The following is a 14,341-nucleotide window of genomic DNA, read 5'->3' on the forward strand; positions in this document are numbered from 1 at the left end:
GAAAGGTGATCTCACTCATGTGCACCTTCATGTGCACAGACCAACCCCATCTGTGAGGCAGCTCTTTTGCACCAAGAAACAATTGTCCATCATTGAGATCCCTCACCATTCTTAAGTCCTGTGAGAATCCCAGTAAAACAAGGGTTCTTGATACCATTCTTTCAGATCAGTTAAATAAAACCATGTTTTGTCTGATTTTAGAATGACAGAATGGTTCTGTGTCCTGTCCTTCCACCTGCTTTTACAGCAATGACAGCTAAAAGGAAACTGATCAAAACCACAGCTCTCATTTACTCTGTAGTAACTAGTGATGCAGTCTAAAACTCTCCCTGCTTCTGCATTGCTTAAATTAATAGTGGAAGTATATAGAGTTGTGCATGCTGACAGCTTGAGGATGGAGCTGACCATAACCACCAGGTTCAAAGAGTTGGTATGAGTGGTTAAAACAAACATTTCCTGGCCTAAATTAACAAACCTCTATGCTTCTATGTATTGCTTATCTCCAAACCTCTGGATGTGCTGTCACCATAGATGCATATTCACCATGGATGGCTCCTGCTTTACTTCCCCTGATAAATTAGACGTAGAGATAACACTGTGCTTTCAAATGCCTCCCCAGAACTTGGCTGTGCTGCCAGTGGGCCCTCCTGCTAGACCTTCTCTTTGTGAACTTGTTCACAATAGGCACAGCCCCTTGTTCTATAAGGGGAATGCAGTATCAAGGATGTCCCTTCAAGAGGATCCTCTTCTTCCTTAGCAGGTCACTTTCACTGTTTAGTAGGCTCAGAAGAGCAGTTTGGACTTGCAGAATTTGTGCTTGGCATAAACACTCTCCAGCAAGAGGCTCATAATAATGTGGAAATGGTGCAGCTTTATTAGTGAGCAGTCTTTGCTCTAAGTGGTTTCTATTTTGTTGTGCCAAGAACTGCCTGCAGTATCAGCACTTTTATGCCCTCCACCTTGCCTGCTACTCCTCTCCACCAAATAACAGACATTGTCTTCAGCTGTACAAAACCCCCAACTGTTGGGTTTTTTTTGTTTTGTTGTACTTTCAGCCACAGCTGTGGTCTCTATGACAATATAGCTGTAGACAATGTCCCCCAAACTGGATCTCACTGCTTCTACATTAATCTTGGTATAGCTGTAGAGTCTTTATGTCATTTTTATCTTAGGCTTTTTATTTCAGTCAAAGTGCTGGGTCCTGCACTTGGGTCACAACCACCCCATGCAATACTACATGCTTAGGAAAGCATGGCTTGAAACTGCCCAGCAGAAAAGGACCTGGGGGTACTGGTTGAGATGAGCCAGCAGTGTACTCTGGTGGCCAAGAAAGCCAACAGTATCCTGGCCTGTATCACAAAGGGCGTTGCCAACAGGACCAAGGAAGCGATCATGCCCCTGTACTGGGCACTGGTGAGGCTGGCCCTTGAGTATTGGGTTCAGTTTTGAGCCCCTCACTTGAAAAAGGACATTGAGGTGCTGGAGCAGATCCAGAAAAGGGGAATGAAACTAGTGCAGGGTCTGCAGAACAAGGGAACTGGGATTGTTTAGTCTGGAGGAGACTGAAGGGAGACCTTCTGCACTTTGCAACTACCTGAAAGGAGATTGTAGTGAGGCAGGGGCTGGTCTCTCCTGCCAAGTAACTAGTGACAGGACGAGAGGAAATGGCCTCGAGTTGTGCCAGGGCAGGTTTAGATTGTTATCAGCAAAAATTTATTTCCTGAAAGAGTGGTCAGGCACTGGAACAGGCTGCCCAGGGAGGTGGTGGCGTCACCATCCCTGGAGGTGTTCAGAAAATGCGTAGACATGGCACTTCTAGACATGGTGTAGTGGGCAGGGTTGTGTTGGGTTGACAGTTAGACTTGATAATCTTAGAGGTCTTTACCAACCTTAATGATTCTGTTCTATGATTTACAGCATCAATGTAAGATAAGGAAACAAAAGCTTCCAACCCTACTGTTATTAGTCTTACAAGCTGCTGTGAGCTCCCCCACAGCTGTGTGTAAAAGGTGCTTCCCTACAACTCTCATTCTCTGCAAGAAACTTACCTTGAAATTCAGATCATGGCCATTCTTTTACAATGGATTCAGACTGCCCAAGAGTGTCTCATAAAGACTTCAGTCCAACATACAGTTCTCCTTCTGAGACAGTCCAGCTATTTCAGACCACTGTGGCAGCATGTTCTCCACCTAGCATTACTACCCTTGGCGGCAAAACTAAAGCATGTTGCAGGACTCATGGTTGAGTGCCACCATCTCTGTTCTCTTATTCCAGCACTAAGAGTGAGGAATTTGTCCTGGGGCTCCCTGTGTGTTCAAACAATACAGCTGTCTTCTCTTCTGCTAGCAGGAATCTGCTGTCTTGTAAATGCCAGAAGTCCAGCCACAATCCTACTGTGATGTGCAACAAATAGAAAGTCATTAGGACAATGTGTGACACAAGCAGTCTTTTGAATTCACTCCTTCTAGCACTGGACCCATCTGTTTTGAAGACTGCACAAGCTGTTGAGCAGCCACTGTGCCTGGTTTAGAGCTTGAGTCTCAACAGATTAAAATCACATGGGGTTTACCAGGAGCAGTCAAAATGTTACTACATTTTGTAAGCTATGTTCTACAAGCAAAGGAACATAGCATTGCAGATGCCAAGCCAAAGAAACAGCATCTCACATTGCACAAGAGAATCTGTTCTGTCATCTCTGGCTGCTCTGCAAGGACAGAGTGGAATTGATACCTACAGTTGAAGGACAGATGATGATTATTCAGAATTCACTGGTCACTTTGATACTTATTGGTCTTCAGGATGAACAAAACTTCCCCTTCAAGTGGGAAGCTGTAATAGAGCAGAGTGATTTCTTGCTTTTCCTATCCCTTGATAGGTTGTAACTCCATGCTACTACTTGACTGCCTGTCCCCCTTAAAACCAGAAAGCCTTCTGGTACTTAACCCAGTAAACATGTTTGTGCACTCCTGGGCTAACCTGTCCCAAGAGCTGAGGTGTCCACTTGGATATTAACTGCCCGAGTCTCCTGAGTCTTCAGTGTATTGACATTCCCATCCACTCCTCTTGTGACTGCTCATTCTCAAAAGCAGGTCAAATTCTGATTGAAGGTCCACTCCACATTTAGGAGGAAAGAAAGGTTTCACCAACATTGACTTTTGAAAGTGAAACAAAGACCACATAAAGAGTGTGGTGGAGCAGATCTCAATTTCCCCCCATTGTCTAACATGCAAAACTTCCTGTGAGCTTTGATGTCATCATGAACTTCAGGCATAATCCACCTACTTCTTCTTTGATGTTTCATGTTTGCCTACATCTCCCACACTTATTTCAAGCAATTGTGTCCCTCAGTGTGCCACCAGAATGGTCTGCCCACACTCTCAAAATGCCTAGACCGGCTTCATTTGTTTCCCAAGAATATTGCCAGTTGTGGACAGCAGTAAGATCTCCTCTTAGTCTTCTTTCTTTGAGGCTCAACAAATCCAATGCCTTCAGCCTCTCCTGACCAGTTTGGTGGTTCTGTGTTTGACTCAGTTCAGTCAAGTCTTTATCATATCCAGCTGTGAGCCCACAGCTGGATCCAGTACTACAGAAGCCATCTCAAATGCTGAATGGAAGAGAGGACTGACTTCCTTTGACTCACAGCACCATACTCAGCCCTTGCCCCTGGGGTGCACTGCTCACTCACCTGCAGCCTGCTGCTGCACATCAGTAACTTCTGCCCTCCTGCTCTTTTACACAAAGCTGCTATCTATGCAATGGGCTCGACCCTGTACAGCTGCATGGAGTTGTTCCACTTCAAGTGCATGGCTTTGTGTATATCTAGGCTGATGCTCAAACAAATTTCTCCTAGTCAGGACTGGGAAAAAAATGAGAGCCATGGGATAGAAAACACATTGATTTCAGATGGGGCTTTATCAGCTACTTCTTAGTAAATACATTACTGCTGTTACTAAGTACTTATATGTCAGCAAACAGGTAAGATGCAGCACACCTTAAATGTTTAATGATATTCCCAGAAACACACCTAGAACAACCAACCGGGAGTTATTTCATTGATGCCACTTTGGTGGCATCAATAATGGTTTCATTGCTTACCTACTTCAATAGATTCAGAATTGCATAAGCCTTTGGTTGAAGTTGCTGAGTTCCTAAGCAGTCACACAGACAAACACTTAATTAGAAACTTTGGCACCTATTTAGTTGGTGCCAACTTTATGAATTTAAACACGAACCTAAATCAGCGCTTACCCCAGGAGTTAATGCACTGGCCGAAGAGTTTAATTATTGCTTCCTGAAGGAGCATTTATTATCTACTAAGAAGTATCTGACTTACTGGGTAGGCAGTAAATTTTGACATTTTTTAAATAGCTTGTTAAAAAAAGATAAGCTCTCTAGGTGCCCTGAATAGACAGACTGTACCTTCCTGCCTGCATTGTTTGATAAGCAACCATCTAAGAAATCCTGCTACTCAATTTTCACCACAGCCTTTAATTTCCTCTCTCCTTTTCTTGTGTAAAAACTAAGGCAAGGAAGGGAAGAGACCAGCATGGCTGAGTTGGGACCTGCTGGTGAAAATAAAGAGCAAGAGGGAACTGCACAGGCAGTGGAAGCAGGGACAGGTAACCTGGGAGGAGCATAGGAACACAGCCTGGTACTCCCCTCCTTCCAAACATCCCAAAACAGCAAATCCCAGCATGGTGATAGTTGGAAGGCACCTCTGAAGATCATCCAGTCCAACCCCTCTGCTAAAGCAGGGGCACCCACAGCAGGTTGCCTGGGATCACAAACCCATTTAGTTTGGAATCTCTCCAGAAAATGAGACTCCACAACCTCTATCTGGGCAGCCTGCTCCAGGGTTCCAGCACCATCAAAGCAACAAAGCTTCTCCTCCTGCTCAGGTGGAACCTCCTGGCTTCTAGGCTGTGCCTGTTGCTCCTTGTCCTGTCACTAGGCACCACTGAAAAGAGTCTGGCTCCATCCTCTTGCCCCACACTGTTTAGCTCTTGCTGTGCATTGAGAAGATCACCTCTCAGGCTGCTCCTCTCCAGGCCAAACAGCCTCAGGTCTTTCAGCCTTTCCTCCTCACAAAGATGCTTTAGGCCCCTCAATAACCTCTGCTGGACTCTCTTCAGGAAGTCCCCATTCCTCTTGAATTGGGGAGCCCAGAACTGCTCACAGTACTCAAGATGTGGCCTCATTGGGACAGAGAAAGAAGGGGAAGAGAGTCTCCCTTGACCTGCTGGTCACACTCTTCTTAATGCACCCCAGGACTGACCTTCTTAGCCACCAGAGTGCACTCCTAGCTTCTGGTCAAAGCCTAAGAAACTTGGTCTAGAGCTCAAGACCCTTCAAAATACAGCTTTCTACAAAACCCTTCCTGATGTCTCCAGCATTCTGGCTCATGGTAAAATAACACATGTATATACAAGAAACAGTACATCAACAATTTTACCATTTCAGCATCTTAGTAAGGGATGAGAATAGCATTTGTTAAATACCAGGGCTTCTGCTAGCAATTTTGCATCCACAAAGTCAGTGCTCAGTATTGGACATTATGTTAACAGTAGTATCCATCTAAGCTTTTTTTTTATTATTTATTTAACCTAGCAGGGGCACTATGGTGACTGTGTCATGACTCAAATGGCTATTTCCAAACATGGACAAAACAAGTGAACAGAAAGCAGAAACGGCTTTTTGCCATTTGCTGCTGCCATTTGCACACACTGATAATGATTACATGTTTGGTCACCTTCTAGTCAAAGACAATCCTGGCCTGAAGGACAAGTATCTTTTTCAGGCAGAGATTTCCAACTGGGACGTGTTTTGCAGCACTTCAGATACCTGTAACATGCCATCTTCAAAATATCTGGGGAAAAAAGTTCAAACTTACTGACAGCTGAGACAGTAAGACAAAAGGTTTTCAGCTGTATTTCAAGAACTCTTCAATCTCAGATCATGCCTTTAATTTCTCTGAGCCATCATGCACTCCACCTGGAGTCAGGTCAAGACACTAATTTTCTGCTGCTGTTGTTCATTTCTGTGGCTTTTGCCATTGCAGATGCATTACTTGTTATTAGAAAAGTTACAGAGTTCAAATAATTTCAAATTTCTGATGTTTGCATTCTGAGTCTCCCTGTCATATACTGAGCCATGTCGACAAAAGTTTTCACCACCCTCACCGTGATATTTGTCATCCTGCATTTGTTAAACCTAATGCCCACAGGAAATTTTAAGTGACATTAGTCTGCACTTCCCCCTCCCCTCCCACTTTTACAAGCCACCATTACAACTGAGCAGTGGGCAAACAACAAAGGGACAGTAAGTTAAAATCCTACATTTTATTGCCAAGTAGCATGTAGGCTGACATAGTAGAGGGGTTTTCTGATAAAATGTACATTTCTATTCAGACAATCATCTCTTCTGTACATCTGAATCCCAATAATACAGAAGATAATCCTTACTCTGTTTCCTGGGGACTCCCTCTTGACTTGTTTCACTCTCCTTACAATGTTCATTTAAAATCACTTCAAATCCAGGAAATCACACCTCATATATCAAAATGTGAAGAAAAAGACTCTCCAAACTTCTATGTAAATTTATTTTTTCTCTCTGTAATATCTCAGCCTTTAAACTTTGGAGTCCCAAGATAAAGCTTGCAAACAATTCCAAAGCACTGAACGTTCAATGCAGATTTATTTCGGGAAAAGAAGCAAAGAAAGTAATTTTATACCAGTAACTTGATAAAATCAAGTCAAATATAAAACTTTCAACAAATAACTTAAGTGTTTTAGAACAGTTTTACTTTGCTCATTTCATTATGCAGCATACTGTACAAAACTGCCACAGAAACAGTGGTATCGAAGTCTACTTACACATCTGATACAATTGTAGGTTAAACCCAAGCACTGAATATTCAGAGCACTTTAAATATGTTAAACAATACAGATAGGTAATAGCACAGCCTACTTGATACACCATTTGAAAAGCACTTCATGAAGTTGCATGAATTCCAACTGACATCACAGTTTATTTCAGAAGATGCTTATTGCAGGATACTCTTTTCAAATAAATTTTTAAGGAACAATATTCTTCTTGGAGCTGTGGAAAACAACTAGCACACTGAAGCTTAAGACTTGGATTCCAGTGATGTCAGTAGGATTTTTGCCATGGACTTCATTTACAAGTGGATGTCTTCTATCCACTCATTTTTTTTATTAAAGGCCAGCTTAGACTTACAAAATAGCTATTTGAGTTTTTTTTTTTTTCCATGAGGCACACGTGCAACATGAAGATAAGTTATCATAGATATCAAAATTACAGCCTTTAGTACTATTCCATATGAAAGTCACAGCTATATTGCAGCAAAAGCAAACCAGAACAGAGAGGAAAGCACCGCTGTTAAACTTTGCTGAGTTCCTTCGTAAGGCTATGTCACCATGTCCTGGTCAGACATCAATACTTTCTTTTTTGGTATTACTTTCTCAGGTAAATGGTATCACATTTTTAACCAAGTTGCTAAAATGCATTTCAAAAATAAATGTTTCTGTACATGTGCCTGGCTTCCTAACTAGAGATACATTCCAACAGCCGTGACTCAGAGATGCGTAACATACGGATCTAGAAAAGGTCTGAACGCTCACGTAGTTAAGAGGGTTGGCAATGACATTACCCCTTCTCAGTATGAGCAGACTTAGCAGTAATTATTAGTCCCATCTTGAGAAGGTGAAGATTACCTGGGTTTTCTTATTAAAAACACTGGCAGAATAATTGACTGCTGAAGTGCATCTTGCCAAGGTTCACATTTTTATGAGCTAAATATAACGCTATTAAAGCCTTTAAAATGTTAGATTTCCAATCAGAGGTGTGAATGTGACATTTCAGATCCATGTGAAATGGTGTGGATGTTAAGAGGCTTCAGCTATGTTATATTTATTATCAGCTAAATCACTTTGGTTTTCTATCACGTTAGGTTTACCTATGGTAAACAGTGTGTGTGCTCCAGAGGACATGCACCTAACTTCATACACCCAGTTTGCCAGGTGTGTGTGAGCTCCTGTTGCAAACCTCCCTTAGCAGTATAACCATGTACCTGCCCCCTAAGTGTTGCCTGCTTGAAAAACAGCATTATATGAACATAGCTCTGAGCTTCAAACCCAGAATTAGCCTTTGCCTGGCCACACTGAGCTCCAGTCTGCACACACTCGAGTACACACCTCACAATGAAGAGACTGAAGAAACACATTCATGGAAAGATGCCCAGCAATGTATTTCTTCAGCTGGACTTAGCAAAGCAGCACACCTTGTAGAATCAAACATTGATTTCTTTAAGAAGATAAGGGCAGGTTTATTAAGCTATATTAGTTTTCATTTCTGTTCACAAAATTAGACAAGAAAGGTATCACCAATTTAAAGCACTACATGCAAATTAGAAGCCTGAATGCTCTTAAGGGTTGAGAATGCTTCTGATGATTGTTTTTCACCTGAAGTGTACGTGTTTCAAACATTTAGGAAGGTTTAGGATTGCAATTTTTTAAGACTGCATACAAAACTACCAGGCGATACTAGCATGCACTTTAACTTTCAGGACACTTTGCTGCTCATTCTTTTAAGTTTCACCAGCTGTTCAAGATGAAATGCAGCCAAGGAATGCTTCGCAGTTAAGGTTGTGATAACTGTTAAGTGAATCTAAGCATGGAGAACTGCCTTCCATTTTCTTGGCAAATCTCACACTGCACTGTAGTGAACTGGCTGTAAAATAAACACCAGATGACAAGTCTTCTGCTATAACTGTTTCTTTGTTATGCTAAGCCACTGTTAGCAGCAGCCTCTGATGCTGTACACGGAAATCCCCTCTAGAGCTGCATGTAGCCACAATCAGTGTCAGTTACTAAAACCACTACTTCAAGAAGTCTTCTCCTCAAGTGAACTGATACTACTCGAGTTCAGAGCTGTGCCACCTCTTCCGATCAGACCTGCAATCTCCTTTCCCAGAAAGCTACTTACCTGCCTTAATCCATCACCCGGAAACAATTCAGTGTCTGAGACCACTGTGGTGTCTTTCACTGTTTAAAACCTTGTTCCATTTTGCTTATGGCATTTCCCATACAACAAAGATCTTCCACTGCCAAGCAACTTAGCTGGTCTCATGAAGCTTACAAATACTGTTCCAAATTCATAGCACATTTGAACCAAGCTCCACGCACTCACTGTAAACTTGCACAGTACAGAAAAAAGAATTATAACCCCCCCAATAAAACCATGCAAAAAGAAACCCCAGAAGACCATCAAGCCAAAATATCTAAACACAAACAAAACCAAACAGAACATCAAAATTATATATAAAGTCTGATTTTGTTCAAGGTCTTCAACAACAAGCTAATCATAATTTTCTTATGGTGTTTTGGTGTTTTTTTTTTTTACTCTATTTTTGGGGGGTGTTGGTTTTCCTTTTTTTTTTGTTGTTTTGTTTTTTTGATTGTTTCAGTTTTTACACATCAAAATACAGCAAAATAGGTCTTAATCCCTCACCATCCTCAAATCCTGACTCTTCAGATACCAAAGGAATTTTGTGCTCTTCATGGGCATTCAGTACATATATTCATACTTGGACTCAGTTTGGTATTTCCTTCCACGCAGAAGAATAACTCACATTCCCCACTTTACCACATTAGCACAAAAGTGAATTAACAAAATATGAAAATACTTTGAAGAATACTCTCAAGTGTTTTCAACACAGAATATTTCTTGTCTGCTTTAAGTTGTGTGAGATATGTCAAAATAAATCTTTTGAGACTTATCATTGTTCTTGCTACTCCCAAAAATATATCTTTACCAGTTCTCTCACTTTAAAGGCATCAATGGAAATCTACATCGTTCTAATAGCACATCAGATAAAAAAATTGCACCAAACGAGGTTTAAAAAGCTAGACTACTGCAGTTATTCTGCAGTTAGATAAACTGTAAAACTCCCTAACTTTTTGAAGTATGACAATCAATCTGACTTTAGATCTTACATCTTGAATAGGCAGAACTACTGATCACTTGACAGATAGTCAGAAAGCACCTCACACAATAAGTTGGTATCTTCACCTCTAAGTTTCTATAGTGTAATTCTATACCAAGCACTTCAGTCCTGGACATCGAAGTAGTCAATGACTGGCTCTTCTTTTAATGGCTTGGATAAACCACTGTTCCCACTGCTCCTGAAATTGTAAGAATATCAGATGTTACTCACCCACATGAAAAACACCAAGTACACTGCAGACACAAGCTCCCACATCATCTCAGTGCACACTGCATTGATACAGAGCATGCAGTGCTACATTATGTATTAATGGAAGCATCCCAGTGTTCCAGAAAGCTTTTCCTAACTGGTTTCTGGTGGGGGGTGGTGGTGTGTGGAAATCTACTTTATTAGATGAGTGTACATCAATGTGTGACTGAATGAATAGAATCTGTTTTGGAGTTTTACCAGAAAACACCAGGTACTGGTAATATTTATTACAAAAATACCACTGAAGACTAGATATTCAATGTGCTTTTTAAAAAGCAAAATAAATACTGAGCTGATGATAAATCTGCTTGCTTTTAAATGCAGGAGTAACAAAAAAAACAAACCAGCAATGCCAAATTCAAACACTGGGAAGTTGTTTTTCTATGAGACAGTATAAGATCTGTCAGAAGATTCTGTAGAATGAAGCACTTCTAAAGCCATTTCACTTCAAGTATTTAAAGATAAATGCCTAAAGGCCTTGTTTTACTTAATTTTGCCACATAACCCCCTTTCATGAGGTTTACTGAAGACAGGAATCCCACAGAAGTCAAAATAAAGAATAACAACCTTTCTAAAATTCACATTGAGTTACACTACAAGGAATAATCCTGCATTACCCTTTTACCCAGAACAGTTAAAGGTAAAAATCACCCCAAAACCTCTGAAGGAGACATCCCTTCCCGACTTCCTATTTTTTAATAAAGACTAGATAAGAAGTCCACAATATTTGTTATATTGCTCTCCCTAGACCACAAGAATCCTACATTTCATTAGCACTCCACCCAAGTTTTCCTTCTGTGGAAAGCCACAGAAGTGGCTGCAAGCTCTAAAGCTATATATGGGAAACAGAAGGGGACTATACAGTTGAAGCAAAAGAACACCCTCCACAGGTAACTTAGCCCAGAACTGATGAATACTGTTTCTTACTTATCTGTTTGTTTGTAATGAGGAATAGGAGGTGGAGGCCTGCTCTGCATTTCTTTATCTAGCACAGAAGTTAAAGTATTGCTCGGACAAACGGATTTCCCTCTAGAGAAAAAAAAAGAAAGATTTTTTAATTCAATAGGGCTTTACATTCATCAAAAATCAGGGCAAGACTTGTACTTACAAGTAGCAGTGCTGGTGCCAGAGTTCATACCTGTATACTTACATCATCTATTCAAATAGTTAATTTTCCAACCACAGAGACCAACAGCGTGCAAAGGCCATTTTGATTACCAAGAGCAATGTATCCAGTATTCTAAAATATCTCTTGATGGCTGTCTACAAGCATGTGAGTGTGGGTGCCCAGACTCCTTCCTTTCTGTATGTGAACTGTACAACTCTCTCTCTACTCAGAAGCGCACAACACGATCATCTGTTCAAATACCAAAAATGCAGTCCTTGCATTCCAGAGCAACATAGACCTGTTCTTCCACAGAACAGATACAAGATCAAAAGCAACTGAATAACTTAACTCTGCATCACGTGAACACAGTTCACTGTGTTTTCACAAGCTGCTATCTAATGTTTTGGAAACATTCTTTAACTGTCAGCAAGTCATGTTAAACTTCTTTATCACTCTGCACTCAAAGCAGCCCTGCTAGGCAGCACTTTCCCAGAAACAACACAGTGACATTGCTTCTCCCTTGTCAGCCAGCACAGGTGAAAATAAAGATGACAGAATAGAATAGAATTAACCAGGTTGGAAAAAACCTCTGAGATCACCGAGTTGAACCTATCACCAAACACTATCCAATCAATTAAATCGTGGCACCAAGCACCCCATCCAGTCTATTCTTAACCACCTCCAATGATGGTGACTCCACCACCTCCCTGGGCATCCCATTCCAATAATCAATTGCTCTTTCTGTGAAGAACTTCTTCCTAACATCCAGCCTAAACCTCCCCTGGTGCAACTTGAGACTGTGTCCTGTTGTTCTGGTGCTGGTTGCCTGGGAGAAGAGACCAGCCCCCACCTGGCTACAACCTCCTTTCAGGTAGTTGTAGAGAGCAATAAACCTGTTTGAGTAAGTGATAGAAATATCCAATTATTTAAGCTATAGTTAATAGACTTGAAAAAAAAAAGGTGACAATGACATACTTGACTGCAGTGATGACAACATTACGCTTCGGCTCGTTGTCATAGCTCACACTTTCAATGCCATAGACCTGAGCTAATTCATGGATTATCCTGCGGTGGTCTCTGTTCATGGGTGGGTAACAGTGGCTCTTCTTTGTATGCTTGCCCTGAATTCCAGACAAAAGGTTAAAAAAAGAGAAAAAAAAAGGTAAAGTTTTCCTTTGGAGGGGTGTCAGGATGAAGAGAATACCACAAAGTTCTAATGCCTCAGTATTGACAGGCAACTTAACTAAAAATATCCATTTATTTCCTAAAATTTAAATTACATGTTCTCTGTTGCATGCACCACCTCAAAGTACACACACACCCCCCTCTTAAGTCTGAAATACAAATCTGAATGTACCCATCTACTTACATCCCAAAACAATCATATAACATGATTTTTCTTCTTATTTTTTTCAGAAGGATCTGCCAATTTTGAATCAGATTTTTCAGACTAGCTTTGCATTGCACATACACAGCTATGAAAGTATTAAATTTATCACTTCCCTCTACACCAAAGAAAAATCTTCTACATAATAAAACATTTGTTGATGCCATTAAGTGTAACACACTAAACCCGGAGAACAGGTTAATCTATCTGTGCTCCCCCCAAAGTGAGGCAAAAGTAACACACTAAAAACTCTGGGGTCAAATGAAGAGCTGAGATAAGAGTCTACTGGATAAATGAGATAATATTCAACAATTACCGTAGCCTATTTGCTGAAAAGCACAGAAGGAAGCAGCAACAAGTGAGCTAAAAATCCAAGCCAGGGAGCTACTCCCCCATCCCTCCCTGTCCAGATGCCACCTCAGCAGAAAAGAGCCAACACCCAAAAGCAGCAACTGGAACAAGAAGCCTCCCACGTTACAATCTGAACTTCAAGCCCCAAACTACCAGTAACAGAGTAAGTTTGAGTCAGGGGTTTCTAGAGAAATGCCAGCCTATACAAGTTCCAGGGACAGGGAATTTAAGGGCCCTGTACATTTAAGGGCAATGAGAGACCAGAACACACATACTGGGTCAGACCTGGTGCAGCAGCAAGCCAAGAGGGTGCTAATAACCATAGCTAAATCTGAGTCTCCTTGCAGAAGGAGAAGGACTACCTCACACGCTGGCAAATGCCAGAAGGCATTGAAAAATCTACAATTGAGTCCCACCACAGGGATCAGAAGAACCTAGGCTTTCCTCCTCAAAGTCTGAACCTCTAAATACCATTTTTGAAGATTAGTAATTTACTAATGGAGATCCAAAAATCAATGGTAAACTATTGCTGCATTAAAGGCTAGCTCTGCTTGAATCTTTAATCATGGCTTGGATGTCACCAAAGAGATCCTGAACTACAATGTCTCCTAAATACTCTGCTCTGTTTAAATCTCTGCTGAACTCTACTGGAGCACAAAGAGATCCAGTGTCAACCCATAACTACTAGCAATGTTTGGTAATGTTGATCTCACCCTAAACTAAACAAAACTGTTTCTTCTAAGTCATACAGAATATCTCAATACAGACCTTATTCACAGCTTCCACAAGCATTCTCATTTCCTTCTCAATGTCACTGACAAATTTTAAATCCTTCCTGCAAGAACAGCAAAGTAAATAAGGCAAGATTGTCTACAGAGACACAATACCTTCATCTTTTGTAACATTATTTTCAACAAGAACAGGACTAAAGAACTCAACTGACTGAAGCAGAAGGGAGAGCACTTTCTGTTTTATACATTACATTATTTCCATTAAAAAGCATGACTATGTCACCACAATTATGAAAACCATGAATCATTTCCCATTCAACCCAGCACAAAATTTTATTCATACAACTCTACTGCCTGACAAAGTTCTGCATTTTCAAATGAGTAATGCAGAGGTTAAAGTTGCCATTTCAATGTTTTTAAATTACTTGTCCTTAACGCCCTTCACTTAATTATAGTAGATGATTAGGCACAAAACTGAGGACTGGTAAACA

At 40.9% G+C, this 14,341-nt stretch overlaps 1 protein-coding gene across 1 annotated transcript in view; it reads right to left on the reverse strand.

The window, feature by feature from the left end:
• Positions 1–7,995: 7,995 nt before the first annotated feature.
• NFX1 (nuclear transcription factor, X-box binding 1) overlaps positions 7,996–14,341 on the reverse strand; it is a 37,112-nt gene continuing 30,766 nt past the window's right edge. Inside the window, exons 21-24 of the mRNA XM_054160960.1 lie at positions 13,888–13,954; positions 12,357–12,502; positions 11,201–11,302; positions 7,996–10,202 (exon numbers count right to left, since the gene is read on the reverse strand). Coding sequence (XP_054016935.1) covers positions 10,127–10,202; positions 11,201–11,302; positions 12,357–12,502; positions 13,888–13,954 — 391 coding nt within the window. The 3' untranslated portion in view covers positions 7,996–10,126. The remainder of the gene's footprint in view (positions 10,203–11,200; positions 11,303–12,356; positions 12,503–13,887; positions 13,955–14,341) is intronic.

Source organism: Dryobates pubescens, chromosome 4, assembly GCF_014839835.1.
Source record: "Dryobates pubescens isolate bDryPub1 chromosome 4, bDryPub1.pri, whole genome shotgun sequence".
In the NCBI taxonomy this organism is placed as follows: Eukaryota; Metazoa; Chordata; class Aves; order Piciformes; family Picidae; genus Dryobates; species Dryobates pubescens.